Below are 22,770 nucleotides of genomic sequence, written 5' to 3' on the forward strand. Positions count from 1 at the left end.
ATTCACACAAGCATCATTTCATCCTATCTCGGCTGGCTGCTGGCTGCTTGCTCCGTGCAGCAGCGGGCAACGGGCCGTTCCTGCTTTGTATTTCACTAGATCACTGACAGAGGGGGAAGGCACGACCAAGCCCGGGCTAAGGCAGGCAGGCTATTTTGGGGCAGACATCCCATCCCTTTTGATTAAAGTACCTTGATTCTTGGGACACCTAATGGAACCTGATAAACACCCTTGACTCCATTCCTAACCTGGCGCAATGCAATGCTCGCTTAAAGCCACTTGTACAACCGTCCTGTTCTGCAACACAGTCATGACACCACGACTCGTCTCATTCACCGTGGACATGTGCCCCTCTCTGAACGAGGTGCCAGATGCTAGTTCCAAATGCCAATGTCAGCCTTCTCCTGACTAATATATGCCACAACCCCTCCTACTTGGTGCCATTGCTTTCGGTTTGCCGTACGTCGAGGATGGATATTCTTTCGCGTGCTGTGTCATTCAGATCCTAGGACTTGATCATGAAGATCTGGGGGATGTCAGCACTGAGAAGAAACAATAGAATCCCAACGGTAGCTTACCTGATTGAGCGCCGCACTATCTGCAAAGGCCATCTTCTTTTGGGCAATAAACCGTGACCTTGCCAGGTAGCGGGTATTCGTAGTCACAGGCGTCGAGTAACCGCTCCCAGTTGGCGTTGACGCATCACTTTCAACTGCCGGGGTGACACTCTCCTCTTTTTTGCGCTTCTTCTCCTTGGAACTGCTTGCGCCAGCCTCTGAACCTGATTCTGACATTGGCTTGTCCTTCTTTTTCTTGTCTTTCTTGTCCTTCTTCTCTTTCTTTTCTTTCTTCTCCTTCCTTTCCTTCGTCTTCTCCTTCTTTGCTTTCTTAGCATTCTCAGCCGATGTGTCTACCTCCTCTTCTGGAGACTCGCTCTTCTGCTTCTCCCGCTTGCTCGACTTCTCCGACTTGGTTGGCTCTGTGTTGCTTTCCGCCGAGTCCACCTTGCGCTTCTTCGACTTTTTGTCCTTCTTCTTCTCCTTCGAGCCGGCACTGTCTGTTTCAACATCAGATTCTGTTTTCCTCTTCTTGGACTTCTTCTCCTTCTTGCGCGCCTTCTCGTCGTCCTTTTCTGTGTCCTCGTCGGCCTTGCGCTTTTTTGATGGGAGATCTGAAGGCTCCGAGGCTTCTGTCTCGGCGCTCTCTTCTGTGGACTCCTCGGAACTCTCCTGAGCACCATTGACCTCGCCCTTGTCGGCACCCTCTTGTGGCTCCTCCTTCAACACATCTCCCACCAACCAACCGCCCCTAACGAAGCGAATCGTCCCTAATCTCCGCTCAAGGTATGAGTTCATCTTCAGATCCTCGCGCTTCTTCAGCTCACTCTCCAGCGCCTCCTCGCTCTTGCCGTTGAGTCTCCCGAGCAAGTGTTGGAAGTCGAAAAGTCCTGTGCACTCGTCTCCATTGTTTCGTTTGGCTCCAAGACCGAGGGTGTCGTCCTTCAAGGTGACCTGGATATGCGATGCGCTGGCAGCTCCATAGTTTTCGGCATGCGCCGCGTCCTTGGCTCCGAGGTACTGGCCCGGCTCCCACCCCTGCGACCGCAGCATCTTCTGGCCAAAAGATTCGGTGTTGCGCATCCATCTGTTGTTATTGGGATCGTTGCCGAGTCTCCGTTTGCTGTTCGCGGGCTTTGTCAGTTTCTGTTGGTTCCAGGATTCAATTACACACAAAGCGCGTCTTACTTCTTTGCACCGGCGAGACCCATTTTGCCCAGAAGTTGCCCGGCGCAGCCGAGCGTGAGATATTGAGGGGACGGGAGTTATGAAAAGCTGACGATCACAAAGTCTTCGAGGTACCTGGTGTTTCTTGGAGTTGCTTGTGTGGAACTTTTTTTTTGGCGGGGAACTGGTGCAAAATGATTCTGACGCCCCACACCGCCCAGATTCGATGGATGCCAAGACTGCCATCTTGGATGAGTGGGTCCAGTCTGCAGGGTTCCTGCCTCAACGGTCAGGGGTTGCAACATCACGGTTCTCGATGTCATCGTGCCTTCCTCGGGCAATTTCTTCGTTTTAAATGACTACCTACGATACAAGTTCGAATTTAGCCCATATTATGAGAGAGTCATCATGGCTTGTGGACTATCATCGTCCGCTCTTGATACCTGTTCTCTTGATATAGGCTTCCTCATGCTTGTCCACGATGTGGCATGTAGCTAGAACTTTGGATGGTTTACACAGAACTCTATGAGACCCTTTATCTAGGTAGCTAGGTAGGCTTCTTTGGCTGCTGTGAGATACACCTTACCAAACCTTCCCTCAACAATCTCCAATCAGGTAGTGGGCGCGCCACCAAACCCAAAGGGCCTGGCTTTGCTGGCAGGGGAGGTCTTTCAAATTTCTTCAACTTTTCCCAGACAAGTCAAACATACCACACACAACCCGTCATCGTATAAAGTTCATGGCGATAATGGCGAAGGAGAGAAGAACTCGAAATCTCAGAGTGAAAGAACCCCGGCCGTCCTGCAACCGCCGTCGCCAGTCCACCAAGATCGACAAGGGCTTGTCCAAGAGGTAAGTCGCCGCTTCTGTTACCACCTGTACACTCAAGACCAACCAACTCCAGGGACGCCAAACTCAAGCGCCGCACCAAATACCTCAAGGAAGCCATCAAAAAGAACCGCCGCCTAACCGAGCATCTCAACGAGCAGCTGACCCGTCTGACCCCAACAATCGAACAAGCCAACACCCACCTGCCTGACACCAGCCAAATCAACAGCGAGATGAGAAATCTCAGCAATGGCATGGGAGTCCTCCTCGGTGGCATGGCCGAATACAAAGAAGGCATGCAACAACTCGGTGACGAGATGCAAATCGCGGAGCACAATCTGGAACTGTTCAGCGAGACTGTAAGAAGGCTCTTTGACAATGGCACGGAAGCACTCATGGACGATTTTCAGCCGTTCAAGAGAGATTTTGGGGTGATATACCGACTCACCGAAGCCATCCGTCAGCGGATGCAGAAGAGTGATGTCGGGCGGGGAATCAGCAGACCTGTCGACCGCCTGTTTGGGTGTATGTCGATCCTCCGCAGGTGCTTGGATGACAGCATGGAAACCCGCCTGAAGAACTTTGAGGGGAGGAAGACAAACCAGTTGTCAAACAGATTGTCTTCATTTGTTACTCGTGAGGAAGGGGCATGCAAGGTTGGAGGAGGTAATGGAAGGCAGAGACCAGGCAGAGACCGGTATAGTCAGCCAATCCATATGCATCTTTTGTTCATACCCACCCATCACACAACCCACTCCCAAGACCACACACCCAAATCGGCACAATAAAAATCTCTTTCTCTATCCCCCATCTTTAAACCTCAATTAAAACGCCCTGGTATTATTCATTCCCCCAGTCCATCCATTTCAATCCCATATCGTAACCATATTATACACTTCCCCATCCTCTCCCTTCCTCCTGCTCCTAAACCTTGAACCCAAACCCAGCCATACAACTCCTATACTGATCAATGGTCGACAAGCAGTCCTTTTGTGGGTCGGCAGCCTTGGAGAAGAGCATGCACTCGTCGCGCTTGGCCTTTTCATCTTTGCACACGCAGCAGGGCTATTATTTCTTTTTGTTAATCCCCCCCCCCTAGCTCAATCGTTCAACAGGTAAATCTGTGACGGACCTTGGGCTTGTCAGCAGCAGCAGCAGCAGCTGACTGGGCGATCACCGGCGCAACCGGGGCGCTGGAGGCTATGAGGGGCGTTAATCACGCCATCCATGAGACAACGAGAGGGGACGGGGAACATACCGATTGAGCTGGCGGTAGCTTGGGCGGAGGACATTTTGGCTTTTTTCTTGACAAGTGCTTTGTTTGAGTTGGGGGAAAGGAAAAAAGGTGAAAGAAGTCGGGAGCTATCGGTAAACTGAATGAGCAAGTTGATTTGTCAATTGGCGATTTCTAGAACGGTTTTCCCCCAAGCATTGCCGCTGAGCCGCCGCGAAAACGCATGCCAAGACGGAATGGCGTCAGATCTCTCAGCTTTTTTTGTGGGGAGCTGGGGGGCAGGGGTGGAGGAGGGGCCACGTGATACCCCTTGGGGTCAACATCTGAGGTACAGCATCATCACTCGGCTAACTTCAATTTCCACTAGTTGACCGAGACGTATATATCCCAGTAAACAGCTATGGTCTCCAGAGTTACAGATTCCCTCCCACTTTACTAGCACCACCACCATCCCCCTTTCACAAGTAAACTCCCCGACAATCCCAATCCATACTTTCAAACCACCTGTTTCACCCTCCTACACTCACCTGATCAATGTCATCCCCCCAGAACAGTCCTCCCACCGCATCACCGCCCTAAAACCCAATCATATCCCCCACCAAAACCAACCTCCACCTCTCCACCGCCTCCCCCAACCTAACCAGCACCCCCGCAGCCAACATCCTCACCCTCTCCTCCTCCCCCCCTTCATCACCCCCCCTCAAACCCGAAAACACCCCCCCAACCCAATCCTGCGCCTCCACCACCTCCCTCCCCATCTCCCTGCACACCTCCCTCATCCGATCCTCATTCACATCCAGCAACGCCATAAACCCAAACAGCACCGCCCCCGTCAACTGCAAATCCCCCACCGCCTGTGCCCTCACACTCGTATTCAACAACAACCTCCAAAACTCCCCCGTCATCTGCGGCAACGACAGCGTACTAGGTCCAGAAGCGTGGATAATCAACGCCAACGTCTTGAGGTAGAGCGACAAAAGGTAAGGGTTGAATAATATCCCCCTTGTTCGTGACGAGGACGAGTGTAAAGCCGCTTGGAAGCGGGAGATGAGAGTGGAAAAGAAGTATGTTGATAACACACCGGCGGTAAGGTTGGGGATGCTTCGGATTCGGGGCTTGGTTTTGGTTATGTAACGGACTTTCTCGGGGTTGTTCAAGCGCTCTGTAAAAGTGGACAACTTCAGGGCGTTGGGACCGGTGGCATTGTCGGCTGCTTCTGCGGCCATTGGTGCTAGGAAGGCGTCAGTTATGGAAGTGGCTATGCCATCTAGGGCGTTTGGGGGGAGGGGTTCAAGAGTGGATGACGAAGAGGGTTGATAAATAGAGGTGGATTGGGGTAGGTAAAGCTTCTCGACTTTTTCGGGTAGGGTCTTGGACGGGAAGGCGGAGGCGGCCGAGTAACTAGATGTTTCGAAGCCAGCCAGTTCTCTCGAGGTTAAACCCAAGACGATCAGAACAGAGGCTCGTTGGGAGATGGAGTAATCGCCATCAAAGAATGTTTTGGCGAACCAGGGGGCCATGACCTTTGGCTGGGCGATGACCAGAGCGATCATTCCCTGGAGTCGGAGGTCGTCAAAGTCTTCCATCTCGAACTTGTTGCTTAGGCCGATCAAGAGACCGGCGAGCTCGTCAGCGTGCTCTTTGACCTCTGTTCCGTACTCGGCTTTTCGGCGGATGAGTGTTGGAGCTGTTGCAAGGGCTAACCGCTGAAGGTCGTAGCTTTCTGTGTCACGGAGGTACCGTATCAAGTCCCTGATGTACACTGGGGCCTTTGGCTTGTCCCTTCTGATCAACGTCGGGTCATCATCCGAATCCTCTTCGTCAGACTCAGGCTTTGCGTATGGCACAAGGTCATCCTCCTCCGACCCTTCTTCATCGCTAAGCTCTTCGATGATGAAGCCGGCCTGTGGATGCTGGCCAGGGGGTCTTGGTGCTGTTTTTGCTGCGTTTGATGGGGATGTTTTTCTCTTTGGACGAATTGTCGGCGGCGACTCAAACAGAGGTTCCATGCTCCCAATCTCATCCGAGACCTGTGTCAACCCCTTGTACCATGTGGCCATCTCCTCGAACTCTCCTTCCGTGTTGAAGTTGAGCCGCTTGTCGCCCTTATCGACCAGGTTAGAGAGAGCCTCGCCAATCCACATGCCCAACAAGCGGGCTTTCTGGTGAGGTGCTGTCAGTCTGTTGGAGATGGTGTTCAACCAAACACTGGTGCGCATCATCAAAGTGAGCTTGATAGGTGACAATCGATGTACATAACCGGCGCTCAGCAATAGAACTTCGGCATGGGCTGCATGTAGAGTTAGCGACCAGCCTCCCAGCTGTGGCCACTGTGCTGGTACTGACCTTCCTGTTGTAGCATTGGTGAATGCTTGATGTAGAGCTGATCTCCAAACTGACTCAAGCTCTTTTCCAGTACAGCAACGATATCATCCCCGTTTTGAGAGACGACGGCTAGTATTGTTCTCCTGATGCCCACCCCTTCGCCAAGACCGGCCCCTGATGAGCTGGTGAGCCATTCCACCAAGTAATTCTTGAGACTCGTGCTTTCGCCGATGATCGATTTGATTGCGCCAGCAACCGCAGATACTATTGGCTTGCTTTCTTCAGAGTCGCAGCGCCCGAGTCGATCGAGATATTTTGAGGAGAACAACTTCAGTATGGAAAACAACACCTTCCGTTGCTCTGTAGGCGGCAGATTGCTCAGCAGCATGCCGAACTTGGACGGGTCTGCTCCTTTCTTCAGCACCAGTTCTCCCAGGACATGCTTGGTCAAGATTTCTGCTTGTAGTTAGTATATGATAGAATGCTTCGTTACCAAGCACGAGTCACGTACCACCATGACCCAACTTCAGTCCCTTCGAAAAGAGATCCGAACCGAACTTTGGACTCTCAGTGGCCCCATTTGATAACTGCCAGGTAACAATATTTCTCCCCAACCATGCGGTGTAATGCTGTGCATCTGCCACCCATATCTCATAGTCCCCATCTTTCGCGGCCTTGTTCGCCTTGACGATACTCTCAGCCTCAGCAGCAAGCGAGACAATCCTGCCACCACCAAATAGGGTCAGGATCTCTTGTGCTCTTGGCCTCATTCGCACCGCTGAAGTGGCAGCATCAGGGCCAGATGACGCTTTAGCAGTCTGCCAAGCCTCGAGAATCCACCCGTCTCCTTTCAGCAAGCCCTCCAACAGGTCCAAGAGAGTTTCAAGGTTGAGATGAATGTCTGGTCTTTTGAGCTTCCCAAGCCCTTCATTTTCGGCTTTGTATTCTTGTATTAAAGCCCGCAGACGGACTAGAATCGCGTTGATGGCTGTGATACTGGAAAGACAATAAAGCAGGAGTTTGAACCCGGAATTCTTGCTGTCTCCAGCATCTTCTTGGAGTAGAATCCAGTGGTTTGTGACGATTTCCGAGACCAATACCTGGACAAGTTGTGCACTGATGGGACTGGGACGCTTGATGCTGGGAATATCATTTTCTGACTGATGCTTGGAGAGAAATCGTAGAGAGGCGATGAGCTCGTCATAGCTAGGTTGTTGTTTCAAGAGTTGGAGAGCATCTTCTGGTGAAGCAGGGGCGGGTTTGCCTGATGTTGGTGTTGAAGATTTGGGTTGAGAGCTGGCGAGGCCTTGTGGTGTTTCTGATTCTTTCATGTCTGTGATTCGAATGGTGCTCACTGGTGTCAAGAAGTCATCCATGTTGAGCGAATGAGAGAGGCAAAGCGTAAACTGGAATTCAATTTTCTAGAGTACAAGTCAGCTATGGACTATACAAGTAGATGAGAATTCTTAATTATTTTGAAACTCAACCAACTAGGCCGCCTACCTTTGACCTAGGTAATTTCCGGTTGTGAAGTTGAGCTCCTCCTGAGCTTTCGTTGGTACCTAGTCAAGTAGACTGTCAGTGTGTTGATGTAGCAGGATGTAATGCCGAGTCTGAAAGAGCAGCTAAAGCTCAGAATCGAAAGTAAGAGGTTCAAACCCAAATTCATGTCGGCAGGTCATTCGCAATGAGGCTTGAAACAAGAGCTTACAGCGACTTGCTTGCATGGTACAAATGAAGTAAATAGCGGGCCGCTCTCGCTAAAAGGACGCGGAAACGCCATATCGATAAGCCCCAGGGAACAGCTCCAGGCAGTTTCGGCGCATTGGAGCTCGAACCCCAGCTTCCCCTCCAACCTCCAACCCCACCTGAGACCAAACATCACCACCCCAAGTCAACATCACCAGCCGTCTGCCCTCCCGACCTTTCCATCTTCACAGTACCGCAATCACCATGTCTGCCGGGCCGGTCCACCCCTCCTCTGAACCGGCAAGATGGAAGTATCTCGACAGAATACGCACCCGGCCAGGGCCCTTCACCACCCCCGAGATGTTCAGCGGTGAAACGAGCGCAGAAGCCATGGACAAGATGAAGATCCTCGTTATCGGCGCCGGCGGTTTAGGCTGTGAGCTCCTCAAGAACCTTGCCCTCTCGGGCTTCAAAAACATCCACGTCATCGACATGGACACCATCGACATCTCCAACCTCAACCGCCAGTTCCTCTTCCGCCAGTCAGACGTCGGCAAGTTCAAAGCCGAAGTCGCCGCCGCCTTCGTCGAGAAGCGCGTCAAAGGCGTCGAAATCACCCCACACAACTGCAAAATCCAAGACTTTGACGAGGATTTCTACATGCAATTCCAAATCGTCGTCTGCGGCCTCGACAGCATCGAAGCCCGCCGCTGGATCAACGCCACCCTCATCAACATGGTCGACGAGACGGTAGAAGACAGCTACAAACCCCTCATCGACGGCGGCACCGAAGGCTTCAAAGGCCAAGCCCGCGTCATCCTCCCAACCATCACCTCCTGCCTCGAATGCCAGCTCGACATGCATGCCCCCCGCGCCGCCGTCCCCCTCTGCACCCTCGCGAGCATCCCCCGTCAGCCAGAACACTGCATCGAATGGGCCCACGTCATCGCCTGGGACAAAGAGAAACCCTTCCCCCAGCTCGACAAGGACGACCCCGAGCACATCACTTGGCTCTACCAAAAAGCCCTCCTCCGCGCAAAGGAATTCAACATCTCGGGCGTGACATACTCCCTCACCCAGGGCGTGGTAAAGAATATCATCCCGGCCATCGCGGCAACAAACTCGGTCATCGCCGCGGCCTGCTGCAACGAAGCCCTCAAAATCGCTACCAACTGCGCCCCTTATTTGGGCTACCCGGAGAATAACTACATGATGTACTCGGGCAACGACAGCATATACACGTACACGTTCAAGCACGAGAAAAAGGACGACTGTCCTGTTTGTGGTGTTTCGGCGAGGGAGTTGGCGGTTGACCCAAAGTGGACGCTGCAGGAGCTGGTGGACTCGTTTGCGGCGAGGCCGGAGGCTCAGCTGAAGAAGCCGAGTGTGAGGGCGGAGGGCAAGACGCTTTATATGCAGAGCCCGCCTAGTTTGGAGGAGCAGACGAGGCCGAACTTGGAAAAGACGCTTGCGGAGGGGCTGGGGTTGGTGGATGGGCAGGAGATTGGTGTTACGGACCCTGCTTTTGCTACGGTTTCGTTCAAGTTTAGGTTGAAGTTTACTTGAGTCTGGGACGGAGATTATCTGCGGTCATTTTTCACATTGGGTTTTGCATGGTGTTGGGGAGTTTTTGGCTTAAAACATGGTGAACATGGTGGAAAGGAAAGGGGCGGGTGATACCATTTCAAAGTCAGGAGAGAAGAAGCAGGACCTGGGGACATACGCATTTTGCAATGGGACAACAGAGCCCCAAAAGTAGAATCTAGAAGTAGACAAATTAGACACTTCTTTTCTTCTGACACCGATTCTCTAATCTTGGCTTTATAAACATCAAAATAACTACAGTAAAAAAAACCAAAAAACAACCCAAGCCCCCCCCCCCTCCTCCCAAACAAGAATCTTTTTTGGTAAAACCCCGCCTCCTTGACGCCGTTACACCCAAGTATGAATGTCTGAATAGTCTAAGATACCGCGCCCCTCCCCTTTTCGACACCTGCGTGTGATCCCTCCTTTGTAGACAAGAAAAAAAAAGGGGTTATCCATCTATTTTTCTGTGCCATCTTCACTCTTTCGCAACAACAACCAACAGGCCTACCTGACCATGTTGACAAGCTGCTCCTCCAGCGCCTTCGCCTTGGCCTTCAAATGCGACACTGACTCCAGGAAAATCGCATCGCTCTTCCACTGCCCGGTGCTTTCCACGAGATAGATGAAATGATCCCGTCTCCTGCCAAGTTTAACCTTGTCCTTGAACTCCTCGTGGCGAAGCGCCTCTCTACTGACGGTGTCGCTCTTTGGGTCGACCACAACAGCCTTCAGCTCTCCCTCGTGCCCCTCATACCCTGATCCCTTCTGGGCAGCCTCCTCTGCGGTCACCTTCTCAAGCCCGATGACGCCCTTGGGGAAGCATCTCTGGAACTTTTCGGCATCCCGGCCGAGGATAGGTTGAGTGATGGTGATGGTAGGCATGATACGGTACGAAGCGGTAGCAACAGGTGAGAACTTGGCATGATCCGATCCCACACCCTTGTGCATGTGCATCTGAACATTGATCTCCTGCCCAGGACGAAGCTTGGCAATTAGGATATCTGGGTTCACCGGCCGAATGATGTCCTCGCCCGAGAAATAATCCACCTGGCGACCAATAGGCTTAAACACAATATCCTTTGCATACACATGCGCATGATGATACAACTTGGTGGGGTCCGTCTCGTTCGGGTCAGCGTTCTCGTTGTGCTCGCACTTGACGTTCAGCTCGAGCGCGACGGTGTTGAAGTCCTTGCATTCAGCCGGGTCGCCGTTGGCGGGCTTCCGGTACCACTTAAGGAAGTCGGTGAGCCCTTCGCGGCCGCCGGTGAAGGGGATGAGGCCCAGGCGGTGGGCGAGAACCTCATCTTGGATGACCGAGGTGTTGTTCCAGACGAAGACGTTTTCGATGGCGAGGGTGGGCACGTCGGCGATCATGATGCGGCGGAAGGCGTTGGCGATGGAGGCGTCGATGCCGATGAGGGAGAAGGAGGCTTCGTGGGGGTCGTTTTGGTGAAATTCGACCGAGAAGCCGCGCTTGAAGCGCTCAATATCCCAGGCGTGGTCTTCGCCGGGGTAGTGGCCGGGGAAATCGGTCGAAGAGACATCGGTTACGGTCTCGAGGTTGACGCCGACGATCTGTTTGGTGAGGGTTAGTTTGGGGTCTTGAAGGTGTTTGATCTAGACAGAGATGGATGAAGGCAACAGACCTTGCGCTTCTCGAGCTCCTCCTGGGTTGGCGGTTTGTGAGGCATTGTGACTGTTTGGGATGGTTGTGGTGGGGTGTGTGTTGCTGGCTGTCGCAAAGCCGCTGGGAATTTCTTGAGCTCTGGTCGGCTCGCCGCGGCAGAATTTTTGGAATCTCAAAAGTTTGGCGGGGACTTTTTGACCGCCTTTGACCGACCCACTGATAAGCTTGTAATAGGAGTGGTCTGTGCTTCTCGAATTAATATTCTGGCCCAATGTTGACATCAGAAGCTCTTTCTGCTATATTGGCAATGAGAAAATCAACGATATGAAAACACAGGTACGACTCCGTCGTACTTGCTTTTTTCCCGAGCCGTACTTTCCCAGGTCTCAACATTCAAGGACATTATTATGCCTGACCAATTCTAAACCCTCATTGGCTTCTCACACAGTCCATAGGGTAGTTCACTTGAAGATGTAAGTGAGCATGAAATGAGGCTATAAACAACCAGATATGAACTTGAAATCATCAACACCTCATACCTTCATGTCATGCAACCGTGGGTACCATAAATACCTGTGACGTCGTGAGGCTCTCGATGAGGTGAGGTTGAAAGTGACATAATTGTCCAATGAGACGTCCCTCAATTGACCCCTGCGCGGATTAACACCCTGCCGGCTCTCGAGCTCCCGTCCAATCAGCAAGCTTGGCTGGTGCCACTTGCTTTGATGCCAGTGACGGCTTCGACTGTGAAAGAGCCTCCCCACCCATATCCCAAGCTCGCCTCAGTGCTAGCCATTGACGCCGGAGAAGAGGCCGCATCTGCGCGAGTACGCAATCCGGCCCCCCTAACCGACGATACCACTTCAATACCCCCCCATCCCGAATCCCCTCAGAGAAATGGCGTCGCTGTACAGGCTCGCCGGCCGCAGCGCCAAGCGCCTCTGTCAAAGGCCATCGTCGCCCTTCCTCACCACCCCGGCCTTCCCTGCTTCCCGCGCCTTCTCCGCCTCGGCCCTCCGAAGAGCTGGCGAGATCACCTGGGAAGGCACCCGCCTGACCCCTACCAACCCCGACTTCGAGGCCGTCGCCGACCCCTACAAGCACATCGTCGGCGCCCGGGAGGAAGCCCCCTCAAAAGTCCCTCTCGACACCGAGAACTCAGTCGACGACCGCAAGGTCCGCCACTACACAGTCAACTTTGGTCCCCAGCATCCTGCCGCCCACGGCGTGTTGCGTTTGATTCTGGAGCTGTCTGGTGAGGAGATCGTCCGTGCCGATCCTCACGTTGGTCTTTTGCACCGTGGTACCGAGAAGCTGTGCGAGTACAAGACATATCTCCAGGCCCTGCCTTACTTCGACCGTCTCGACTATGTTTCCATGATGACCAACGAGCAGTGCTTCTCGCTCGCTGTTGAGAAGCTGTTGAACGTCGAGATTCCCGAGCGCGCCAAGTTCATCCGCACCCTGTTTGGCGAGATCACCCGTATCTTGAACCACTTGATGTCCGTCTTGTCGCACGCCATGGATGTTGGCGCTCTTACACCTTTCTTGTGGGGTTTTGAGGAGAGAGAAAAGCTCATGGTGAGTTCACTTCTTGACGTTGACACTGGCATATCACTAGAGAGGGAAGATGGTGAAACACAATGCTGTTCGATTCAAATTCCACCGCAATAACTCCTTGACTCCCAGAATGCTAATATACAACCCCTCCTCGTAGGAATTCTATGAGCGCGTCTCTGGCGCCCGTCTCCACGCTGCCTATGTCCGCCCCGGCGGTGTCCACCAAGACATCCCCATGGGTCTCCTCGACGACATCTACCAATGGGCGACGCAGTTCGGCGACCGCATCGATGAAACTGAGGAAATGCTGACGGACAATCGCATCTGGATCAACCGTCTCAAGGGCGTCGGCGTCGTCTCGGCCGCCGAGGCCATCAACCTCTCCTTCACGGGCGTCATGCTCCGCGGCTCCGGCGTCCCCTTTGACATCCGCAAGTCCCAGCCCTACGACGCCTACGACCAAGTCGAGTTCGACGTCCCTGTCGGTGTCAACGGCGACTGCTATGACCGCTACCTCTGCCGCATGGAGGAGTTCCGCCAGTCGCTGAGAATCATCCACCAGTGCCTCAACAAGATGCCTGCTGGTCCTGTGAGGGTGGAGGATTACAAGATCTCGCCTCCCCCCAGGAGCGCCATGAAGGAGAACATGGAGGCCTTGATTCACCACTTTTTGCTGTACACCAAGGGGTATGCGGTGCCGCCGGGGGATACCTACTCTGCGATTGAGGCGCCGAAGGGTGAGATGGGTGTTTATGTTGTGAGTGACGGGAGCGAGAGGCCCTACCGGGTGCACATTCGGGCACCCGGGTTTGCGCACTTGGGTGGGTTTGATCACATTTCCAAGGGGCATTTGCTGGCTGATGCTGTGGCGGTGATTGGTACAATGGATTTGGTGTTTGGTGAGTCATTTCCCCCTCTTCCCATCTTCTGCTGAGAATTGTGCTAATGAATTGTGCAGGTGAGGTTGATCGGTAAATAGCTGGTAGAGTTGTTAAAAATTCAGTGTTGTTGCATCATCAAAATTTGACCAGTTCCGTTTTTGGGGTGGTAGATCTTTGGTGATGCTGAATAGGGGTTAGATGGGGAACTTGCATGTTTGTCTTTTCTTCTTGTTGCTGAAAAGGGAATAGATAGACGAGAAAAGGGGAGGGGGGGGGTTGTGTATATTGCTGTTTCGAGAAGTCAGTCGTCGTTGTCGTAAACGAGTCGCCTTTTTCTCTTTTTTAGGCCGAGAAAGAACGAAAGAAAGAAATACCATGGTCGTGATGAAATGAACTCAGCGCTGGGGAGGTTTTGGTGATGATGACGAACTGTAGGGGGCTCTGCTACACTGCTGGGTGTTATTGGCACCTGTTAAAGGGGGGAGTGACGGCTCAAGTAGGTGGTCTGATGCCTTGTGGTGACGGCTGTAGGCGTTTCGAGAGAGAGAAGAAGGCTTGCAAATGGATCTCATAGACATCGAACCCATGTTGGGAGGCGTGCTGATATGTTGACTAGGCCTGTCTGTAATAATTCGAGGTCTGTTGATGTTGGTTGTGTGCCTCGAAAAGATAATTCGAGGCGTGAAATAAATCGCAATCGGCCTGGTGAGATAACTCAAAGGCGTTGAATTGGATGGTGGAGGCGTTGATGTTTTGGTAATGAGGCCTGTTTGTTTTGTTTGAGGCGTCCAAAAAGCTGATTGAGGCGTGGTAATTTGATTGGGGGGTATGAGTTGCAAGGAGGAAGGGCATTGAGATCTTGGAGGAGGGGAGGGCTGATGGGTGTATCCTGCCGTGTCGTATGGAGAAGGGAGAAAACGGTGGGAGATGTGGAAACGGTGGATGGGCTGGTTCCGCTTCCAGAAGGGGTGCCCTTCGTGTTCTGGGGTTTCTGGTGTAATAGGTTAGGATTATGGGGGACTAGGTTGGGAAGGGGGTTTGGTAAGGTACTTACGATAGATACTTATGCTCCTAGTTACTGTATGCAATGAATCTCTTGTTCCCAAACTAAAAAAAAAAAAAAAAAAAAAAAAAAAAAAAAAAAAAAAAAAAGAAAAGATCATGTGGAATGTGAGAGGGAATTGTTCAGAGAACACCTCCGGCAGAGTGTCTCCGCTGGGGGACACGGGGGACTTCGACCTCGAGGAGGTTTCTGTCATCGTTGTCATCGACGGCGCTCCCGTCTGCGGCTCCGTAGGCCATGTCGGATTTGGAGTCGAGGGTTTGGTCATAGTCGTACTCGATGGTGCCGACTGGGTTGGCTTCGACCACGGTGATCACAATGGTGGGCAGCTCGCGAGGAGGAGCCGGGCGAGGCTGTCTCTGGACACAGTCCTTCCAGGGGGGCATGTGGGCACCGCCGCCAATGGGGATGCCGCAGATTGGTGTGCCGACGTGTTCGACGTGGGAAGGGTCGTCGAAGCTGGAGTAGTCCATGCCTACGACGTGGTAGGGCCCGCCGGCTTTGGATCTGGTCCGAGACTGGCTGTGAGGCTGTATCCAGGGGTAGGCTCCATCGGGGATCGTGTTGGTGTAGGTTGCGATTGTTGCGAAGGCTGGGTTGGCAACCTGGGGCAGCTGTTGTAGCTGAGGCGGGTAGGAGGCTTGGTGTGAGGCTTGGTATGAGGCTTGGTAGCCTTGAGGCTGTTGGTAACTGTTACTGGAAGCAGTGGGATAGTAGCTTGTCGACTGGGGAGCTACATTGCCGGTCTGAACGTATTGATTGGAATATTGGTCATAGACCCAACCTTGCTGCGTAGCTGGAGTCGAACTAGGCGCCATGGAGGCGTACTGGGCAATGGTATATTGCTTTTGGCCTTGAGAGAAGCCAGGCTCGCGAGGCAAGAGGCTTTTTTGGCTTCTATCCCTTCCAAGATCTTCTCCTTGGGAGTTCCGTCGATTGAAAAAAGACTGGCTCTTGTGCTGCCCGCGCCTTCTCCCCATCCGCCGATATCCCTGCTCGCTGGACTCGGCAAAGGTCGTGGTAGGTTGGGGTATGGCGACAGAGCCATGGGAGGGCTTCACAGCGCGCTTGTTAGGATAGGACATACCCTCCTCTTTAGGCTTGACTTCGAAGCTGCCAAACACCCTCTCAATCTCCTTGATACGCTGGGCGATGACCTCAGCTTCGGACGTAGAACTACCCAGGCGAGGTCTAGCCACGGTCTTCTGACCCTCGACAGCATCCTCCTGATCTCTCCACCACTGGATCAACTCCCAGTCTTCAGCAGTCAACTCCTCGTCCGAAATCTGAGGATTGAAGGGCCCGAAAACAATCCGGCAGTTGCATTTGCCCGTCTCGTGAAGGATGCGGTGATCAGCTCGCCATTCACCGGCATACAGACTCTTCAGCCGAAGCTGAACATGAGCTGCCCCGTCCTCGGTGATGCTCTCACGATAGAGAGGGGGAGCAGAACTGCCTTGGGGAATGTCAGCGCCAGTACTGATCACCTCTCTCTCCTTACCCTTCGACTTCTTTGATTTAGCCGGCTTGACGGCGTCAACACCGGGATCAGAGGACCGGCTTCCAACTGAGCCATCTGTGATAGCCAGCGGAGCACCATCCTTCTCATCGTTTTCTTCGGACTCGACGCCATCGGCCCCGATAGCCCGGGGAGTGTTCAAGAGGCCCTGGAATACCACTTCACAGCCACAAGCCCCATGCTCATGAAGCCAACGGTGCTCATTCTCTCTGATGATAACCCAGCGAGAATGGACGCAACGCTCACAGGCCGCGCAGCAGGTCTCGGCGTAGTATGCCCTATCCGGGCGCTTGTCACAGACAGGGTTGACATGCCTTTCTGTCGTCAACGGGCAGGTGACCAACACCGGGGGCGAGCGGTGGGCACACTGGTAGACGATGTACTCTCGGATACACATCGTGAAGGCTTCGCCAGAGCTGATCAGTGAAGGGCTTTCAAGTTAGGATAGGTTCTGAACACTTTACCTGGTTTTCTGACCGTTGATCGGTCGTTTTCTTCCGCTCGTTGCGGTGTGTAGGCCTGCTTCGTGGCCGGCTTCTTCCGAGAGGCTTCGAATGGGAGATATTAGAGACTACTGGCTTCCGAACTGTTGGCAGACTGGCTATTAAGACCAACTGGCTATGATTCCGAAGCAGGACGTGACCGTGATCGTTTGTTGGGGTAGGTTTCGCAGGGAAAGGGGTCCACTTACTTGGACCACGTCGGTCTCTGTCGGTATCTGTGGGACTGTTGTTGTTCTAGGACGAGAAGAAAAGATTAGCTGACTGAATAGTGAGAGAGGGAGGCCACCGAGGGTCTTCAGTTAGCCACAAGAGGCGTGGCAATGGCCGACCGAGGCTTCTAGACCCATGGGGGGGTCGAGAGAAGTCGACTGGGGAGCTTCCGATGGAGATATCGGTCTAGGTAGTTCAAAGAGGCTTACAGTACGTGATCAGAGTGTAGATGAAGTGAAGGGTAATTGAGGATTGTAGAGGGATACTTACAGAAAGGTGGTGGATTTCGAGAGGGAAGAAAAAGCCCCCACTTTCTGGTGGTTGGGGTTGTGTTGTAGAAGGAAAGTCGGGGAATCCTGGACACCTAGGTCAAATACTAGGTCAGTTCCGATCTAGGAACAGAGTAATAGAACGGCAAGAACGTTCCTACCGAAGGAGCCCTTCTATGGAGCACAATAGCTAGGTCAATGGACCGAGAGGCCCAACACGTCATATGCCTAGAAGATTAACTCTGCGGTCCTTGACATGAAATTAGACCTGACAGGGAGGAATAGGAGAGAAAAGGGTAGTTAGTTATGTTTGACCTATCTTCATCCAAGCATTATACTATGCCAGCGTTCGTGAACGAGGCATATCCGTTCTTGAAAGCTATGTTGGCGTTAGAACACGCTGTGCTTTCGTTCAAGAACGCTATGCTTGAGTTCGAAGGGCGATTTGCCCTCACCTGAGCACGCTAAACCATCATCCAAGCACAAGATATATTCGCTCCAGCGCGATATTTGGCCATCGTCCAAGCACGAGACACATACGCTCCAGCGCGACACTTGGGCGTTTTGGAACGATAAGTAACCTCAGCCTCCTCTCTCATATATCTCTTCTTCATGTTGTAGAAACCAAGAATCCCCAGGGAATCCCTCTAAAGGGCCTTGGTTGATTACACGACAACTATTACCGTATCCCTTGCTTCGAATGCCGGCGTTGTAAAAATCATTGACTTGCCAGAGCCAACGCTGGCCCAGTGGGCTTAAGGGTAAAATGCATCTTACATTATACTCCAGTTATAACGGACGAGGTAGATGGGTAGCGAAGATAGGGTCGAAACCGCGGTTACTTAGATAGCAAGCTTCTATTTATCAACTTTCTGGTCAACAAAACGCACAAGATAGCCGGTTCTTCATCTAGATATACAAACCAAAGTAACGAATCAGGAAGGAGGAAAGTCAACACAGTCGACCCAGTGATCAGACCAGCCAGACCAGGTTTTTGAAGAGAAATACCCGGTCAACCACTCCTGTGTCATGATTGAGTTTAAAACTGCGCTCCAAATCGACATTTTACTCCTCCTGACTATCGACAATTAGCGAGGGCGTTGGAAGCTATGCGAAAGCACCCGGTGTAGAAGGTGTGGGATCAACAACATAGCCCCATCCTCGACCTACCTACTATAAGGAACCTGGCTCCAAATTCCGTCTTGTCTACTCCGTCAGGTTTGAGTACGACTCCTTGATATCGAGCCCGTTAAACAATTGTGCTTTGCAGGGGGGGCGGGGGAAGAATTCATAGCTTGAATTGTTGAAATTCAGTCTGTAAGTGTTCGAGAGCGATGTGTTTGGGTTTGCAAATAATTTCGAGTCTGCGTGTGAGGACGATGTATCCACCGCCCGAGCATGCCAAATCTGCATTCGGGAATGTTCTATATAGGTGACCTTGCAATTGTCAGATGGTATGTGATTCTTTAGCAAATTGGCGGCAAAATTAGCGTTTATGGGCGAAAAACTTGTGCTTGCTCACCGGTCTATAGCTAGCACTTGGCCACGCTTCTCTGGGGAAATGCCCTGTTTGTGATTGATAAAAACCTCCTAAAGAAGCGCTAGGCTGCTGGATGTCTTCTTCAAGATGATATGGGCAAGCACTAGAATTGTTGAACTCAATTCTCGAAACAGTGTAGAGAAACGCTGCAAGAAAAGAGACAATAGTTTCGAGACCGCAAAGAAAATACTACCTAGGCATACCCCACGCTATTCGGCACCCATCGAGGATATCAAAACTTGAAACTTGAACAAGCCACCTTCAAAAGGGCAGGAGCGATCACAAGGGGCAGGCACGTAATCGTCCGGTCTCCGGCATCTCACTGAAATCGGGCACTTGGACTCGCTATCAACACTCAGCAATACAACTTCCACGTCAAGGGCATTCATCCCATCCCGGATCTGACTCACCACATGGCATTCCAGGCACGGGAGACAGAATGAGGTATTATAATACATATTCAATATAATTGTACAACAGAACTAGGACCAAATGTTGAGAAGCGGGGTATCATAGATCGCCTCTCAAAAGACCTTCATCCCATTCCCGGCCGCCTGGTTCATGACAAAGGTTTTCAGGGGTCTGAGAGCGTTGACGGCGGACAGCCCCAACGATCTCAATGGCACCAGAGGTCCGCTGCCAAAGGAGTACAGCTTGTGGAGCTTATCGCAGACTCCGAGGAGGACGTGATTGGCGGCATATCGTTCAGAAACATATGACTCCAACGACATGCCCACACCGATATCTTGCCCATGTGTAACAGCGTACTCGATGGTCTTTGCGAGACTTTGTACGTCGCCCTGACCTTGGTTCAAACCTTGACCGGCAAGCGGGTGAATGGTGTGAGCGGCGTCACCGACTAGGGCCACTCGTTCGGCAACATAGGTATCCGCGTGTCGTAGCTTCAGAGGAAAGGAAGCAACTGTGCCTTCCTGGACGCCCGTGACAACCTGAGGAACTGCGCGGTGGTCCACAGGAGTGTGTTCCATTCTCCATGAATATTCCTCCTCTTGTCCAGATTTCTGAGTGTGCATGTATTCCAGGTCAACTGTACTTAACGTGAAGGCAGCATTGACCATGGCGGTGAAATCCTTCGGCGAGAGGCTCTTGAGAAGGGCCGCGTTGCTCGGCGTGGTGGACCAGACCAGTGTAGAGTATTTGCCAGGCATTGGCAGCATGGCAACTGGGCCAGTCGGTAGGAACCTTTGGTAAGCAATCTTGGTGAACTCACCACCCCAGCCCTCACCTTCCAATTCCACAGTCGCTACCACACCATGGCGGTTGTAATCCCATCCCTTGGCCTCGATATTCGCAAAGGACCTCACAGGGCTGTTGGCTCCATCCGCCCCGACCAGAAGCCTGGCAGAGAGTTGCTTTCCCCCAGACAGCTGTACTACCGGCCATTCCCGCAGATCCAGTTCCTCTGTTTCCTCGCCGTATGTGATATTTTCCACCCTTGCGTTGTCAAAGGTAGACACTCCACCAAGCTCCTCCAGCCGCTTCAGCAGACCAGACGTCAGATTCAAGTTCTCTGTCATGTAGGCAATTGTTGTTCCGGTATTTGGGGCAGCACCCGCCCAGTCGAATTCGATCCTAGCGCCAGATACTCCATCCCAGACTTGCATCTCCTGATATGGCTGTACCCGGTCTCGGGCCATGTGCTCCCATGCCCCAATCTGTTCGAGAAACTTGACCGAGGAGGGCGTGAGGGAGCTGCATCGATTCGAGAACTTGGTTGGTGGAAGGCTCCATGATCTGATTTTGGAGAGATCTTGGGCTTCGACAAGGGCAACTCGGAGGTGGGAGGTGTTGGGGTTTGCGCCTGGAGAGGCTACGGTTAGCAACACCGTTCGGATGGTCAGGAATGTACATTACGGAAACACTCACGTAAAGCAGTCAAGAGACTGAGACCAGCAGGCCCTCCACCCACACATACCACATCGTAGATATCCGGTCGAGGGGGAGCACTGGAGTAGTTGCGCCAGAGCGGTTGCCGAGCGCTCCGAACGCAGCTTTGGCACACATATACCGCTCGTCTTCTGAGGAGAGCTTCCATGTTGTCTTTGGAAGCCCAGGTGCTTTCTTGCACCAAACTGGGCCTCAATTGCTTTCAATGCTTCAACAAAAGAAGATGGGATGAGGTTGCGAACAAGGGTCTAAGCTCCACTTTATGACATTGAGTAGAGTTTGGTAACCAACCCTAACCCTGGTTCCGCTCGTACTTGGAAGCCATCTCGCGATTCAAACATGGCGATGGCTTTGTGAAGCTGCCAATTCAAGCTCCTTTGGTGGGACTCGTGCCGAGATAAATGATGAAATTCAGTCCAGTGGTAACCCGAGGCCAAGCTAGTGACTGCCGATGCGGCGCGACTGGTGCGTTTCACATCATCACCCGTTCGCAGCTTTCCTTGGTTCTCCTTTCCTGATCCTCACGTTATAAGCCCGCCAACTCTCATGCGCAGTGCCTCCGGTTACTAGATCTCACAACCCCATCGTCACATCAAATTCATACCAAGCCTCTGTATTGACCTAGTTTTGACTTCGCACTCGGAAACTTCAACAGACGGCCATTTACGACTCCTAAACCACCTATCCAGCTCGCACAACTCACCAACATGTCTTGTACGTTCCTCCTCTGTTCCTTTTACAGACAACGGACAATCGGTCTAACAATCCCCAGTCCTAACCACAACCACCAACCTATCCCACTCCTCCACCCTCCCAGAAGGAACCACCCACTCCCTCGCCCTCTCCATGCTCTCAGACTACGAATTCTTCCTCTCCTGCGACCCCGTCCTCGATTCCTTCAAACCCCTCCCACCAAATTCCTCTCCTGACCTTCCCTCAAGTATCATGTCCCAAATCCGAACTGATACCCACCAACAACGGGGTATCTCCTACACCGTCATCGACATTGTACACACCACAATCTGGGACTCCAAAGTCGTCAGCACGTACGAATTTACCGACATTACTAATGGGGTCTTTGTTCGAATCAAGTCACCGATGGGGATAGTCATGGATACAGTATGGCAAGTTAGGGAGAAGCAAGATAAGAAAGGGGAGTGGGAGCTGGTGGAGGACTTGGAGATAAGGTGTAACCGGCTGTTGGTGGGTGTGGTGAAGGGGCAGTGTGAGGAGGGGTGGGGAAAGATTCATGGGAAGATGATTAAGAGGTTGGAAGAGGATATCAACAAGGCAGATGGGAAGTGAGTTGTTGAGAGAGGTACGGTAAGGTACCCAGGTAGGTAGGTTGGATTGTGTTGATTGTAACAGAAACTGTTGACGGTCGGAGTTTAGTTTAGCGCCAGAGCAAGTCTAGAAATACAGTCATAGAACCAACTCTACAACTACATTCTATAACTACACTCCATTCAAAACTGTACCACTACAACTACCACTCCCCACGAGCCAATAAGCGGCCCCAGAATACCATAGCGTCAATCATCATGAAGCCCAGTAAAGAGGTCGCTCTAGAAAACACACTCAAGCTGCTGCTCCCAAGGAAAGAACGATGTGACACGTGCACGTGAACCTACAGACGGGATTCCCCCGACCCACAACTTTGAAGCTGGCTCAAACTCCGTTTCACAACCGGACGCCCCGTTTTTCCCAAACGGATTGATGACGCTAGGCCCGTTTCAGATAAACGCCCAATCTGATCATGTCGGTGAGGCACACCTTCTAAGCTGGGAGTTTGGTTCAACAACATGAAGTGTGGTTGTGTTGTTTTTTTGTTTTGGTGATTCAGGTAAGTAATTGTTTCTGTTTTTCTTTGTGATGAGGGTTGGAAATGGGATTTGGGAGTAGGAGAAAGGGGCGCGCGGATGGAGGGACGGGATGAAAAGAGTTGGGGGATCCGAGCTGAGAATTGAGCTGTGATGGAAAGAAGGGCTGGCTTACAGCCCTGATAGCCTCACGCATCAGGACATCATCGGCAGAGCCCCTCAACTCAACGTTGACGTCATTTGGGGATTATTTGCAATTGGATTCATGGCTGACAAATCGACAGAAATCTGTTCGGCGTTCTCGCTCTTCTCTTGCCAGAGATTGGGCTTCACAGGGGACGGTCACAACCGCCCTCTTCTCAGAACGCCAAGGCTGGCTACTCTTGCCTCTCTGACAACATCCCAAAGGAGTAGTACACAAGCCTCTGGCTGTTCATGAGGTGGCGATTCTGAAGCTCCCCTCGGTAGGTAAACACTGGG

General features: G+C 52.3%; 10 protein-coding genes across 10 annotated transcripts; 4 read left to right on the top strand and 6 right to left on the bottom strand.

Moving 5' to 3' along the window:
- Nucleotides 1-505: 505 nt before the first annotated feature.
- PXR1 (telomerase inhibitor) lies at nucleotides 506-1,902 on the bottom strand (the record flags this gene model as incomplete). The annotated part of the gene is made up of 3 exons (XM_062907444.1): nucleotides 1,746-1,902; nucleotides 579-1,680; nucleotides 506-526 (listed from the first exon to the last, which is right to left on the bottom strand). The coding sequence occupies exons 1-3, from the start codon at nucleotides 1,766-1,768 to the stop codon at nucleotides 506-508; spliced, it is 1,146 nt and encodes a 381-aa protein (XP_062770393.1). The 5' UTR covers nucleotides 1,769-1,902.
- A 155-nt stretch (nucleotides 1,903-2,057) lies between these two features.
- On the top strand, nucleotides 2,058-3,340 carry QC763_108575 (uncharacterized protein; the record flags this gene model as incomplete). Its single annotated transcript, XM_062907445.1, has 2 exons — nucleotides 2,058-2,576; nucleotides 2,629-3,340. Exons 1-2 carry the CDS (start codon nucleotides 2,464-2,466, stop codon nucleotides 3,338-3,340), a joined length of 825 nt encoding a protein of 274 aa, XP_062770394.1. The 5' UTR covers nucleotides 2,058-2,463.
- Nucleotides 3,341-3,354: 14 nt separating this feature from the next.
- COX17 (Cytochrome c oxidase copper chaperone) lies at nucleotides 3,355-4,000 on the bottom strand. The gene is made up of 3 exons (XM_062907446.1): nucleotides 3,811-4,000; nucleotides 3,685-3,752; nucleotides 3,355-3,617 (listed from the first exon to the last, which is right to left on the bottom strand). The coding sequence occupies exons 1-3, from the start codon at nucleotides 3,842-3,844 to the stop codon at nucleotides 3,477-3,479; spliced, it is 243 nt and encodes an 80-aa protein (XP_062770395.1). The 5' UTR covers nucleotides 3,845-4,000; the 3' UTR covers nucleotides 3,355-3,476.
- A 361-nt stretch (nucleotides 4,001-4,361) lies between these two features.
- TEL2 (telomere binding protein) lies at nucleotides 4,362-8,140 on the bottom strand (the record flags this gene model as incomplete). The annotated part of the gene is made up of 3 exons (XM_062907447.1): nucleotides 6,623-8,140; nucleotides 6,133-6,567; nucleotides 4,362-6,076 (listed from the first exon to the last, which is right to left on the bottom strand). Exons 1-3 carry the CDS (start codon nucleotides 7,485-7,487, stop codon nucleotides 4,362-4,364), a joined length of 3,015 nt encoding a protein of 1,004 aa, XP_062770396.1. The 5' UTR covers nucleotides 7,488-8,140.
- On the top strand, nucleotides 8,065-9,366 carry uba3 (NEDD8 activating enzyme; the record flags this gene model as incomplete). Its single annotated transcript, XM_062907448.1, has 1 exon — nucleotides 8,065-9,366. The coding sequence occupies one exon, from the start codon at nucleotides 8,065-8,067 to the stop codon at nucleotides 9,364-9,366; it is 1,302 nt and encodes a 433-aa protein (XP_062770397.1).
- A 331-nt stretch (nucleotides 9,367-9,697) lies between these two features.
- Nucleotides 9,698-11,593, bottom strand: RPC40 (DNA-directed RNA polymerase core subunit rpc40). The gene is made up of 3 exons (XM_062907449.1): nucleotides 11,557-11,593; nucleotides 11,037-11,263; nucleotides 9,698-10,965 (listed from the first exon to the last, which is right to left on the bottom strand). The coding sequence occupies exons 2-3, from the start codon at nucleotides 11,079-11,081 to the stop codon at nucleotides 9,892-9,894; spliced, it is 1,119 nt and encodes a 372-aa protein (XP_062770398.1). The 5' UTR covers nucleotides 11,082-11,263; nucleotides 11,557-11,593; the 3' UTR covers nucleotides 9,698-9,891.
- On the top strand, nucleotides 11,339-14,202 carry NdufS2 (ndufs2, NADH ubiquinone oxidoreductase 49 kd subunit). The gene is made up of 3 exons (XM_062907450.1): nucleotides 11,339-12,598; nucleotides 12,735-13,476; nucleotides 13,536-14,202. Exons 1-3 carry the CDS (start codon nucleotides 11,915-11,917, stop codon nucleotides 13,550-13,552), a joined length of 1,443 nt encoding a protein of 480 aa, XP_062770399.1. The 5' UTR covers nucleotides 11,339-11,914; the 3' UTR covers nucleotides 13,553-14,202.
- A 441-nt stretch (nucleotides 14,203-14,643) lies between these two features.
- On the bottom strand, nucleotides 14,644-16,437 carry QC763_108630 (uncharacterized protein; the record flags this gene model as incomplete). The annotated part of the gene is made up of 1 exon (XM_062907451.1): nucleotides 14,644-16,437. One exon carries the CDS (start codon nucleotides 16,435-16,437, stop codon nucleotides 14,644-14,646), a length of 1,794 nt encoding a protein of 597 aa, XP_062770400.1.
- A 2,175-nt stretch (nucleotides 16,438-18,612) lies between these two features.
- Nucleotides 18,613-20,844, bottom strand: COQ6 (putative ubiquinone biosynthesis monooxygenase). Its single transcript, XM_062907452.1, has 2 exons — nucleotides 20,450-20,844; nucleotides 18,613-20,384 (listed from the first exon to the last, which is right to left on the bottom strand). The coding sequence occupies exons 1-2, from the start codon at nucleotides 20,616-20,618 to the stop codon at nucleotides 19,087-19,089; spliced, it is 1,467 nt and encodes a 488-aa protein (XP_062770401.1). The 5' UTR covers nucleotides 20,619-20,844; the 3' UTR covers nucleotides 18,613-19,086.
- On the top strand, nucleotides 20,656-21,775 carry QC763_108650 (uncharacterized protein; the record flags this gene model as incomplete). Its single annotated transcript, XM_062907453.1, has 2 exons — nucleotides 20,656-21,184; nucleotides 21,243-21,775. Exons 1-2 carry the CDS (start codon nucleotides 21,178-21,180, stop codon nucleotides 21,773-21,775), a joined length of 540 nt encoding a protein of 179 aa, XP_062770402.1. The 5' UTR covers nucleotides 20,656-21,177.
- Nucleotides 21,776-22,770: the final 995 nt, after the last annotated feature.

This window comes from Podospora pseudopauciseta, chromosome 1, assembly GCF_035222475.1.
Source record: "Podospora pseudopauciseta strain CBS 411.78 chromosome 1, whole genome shotgun sequence".
NCBI lineage: Eukaryota > Fungi > Ascomycota > Sordariomycetes > Sordariales > Podosporaceae > Podospora > Podospora pseudopauciseta.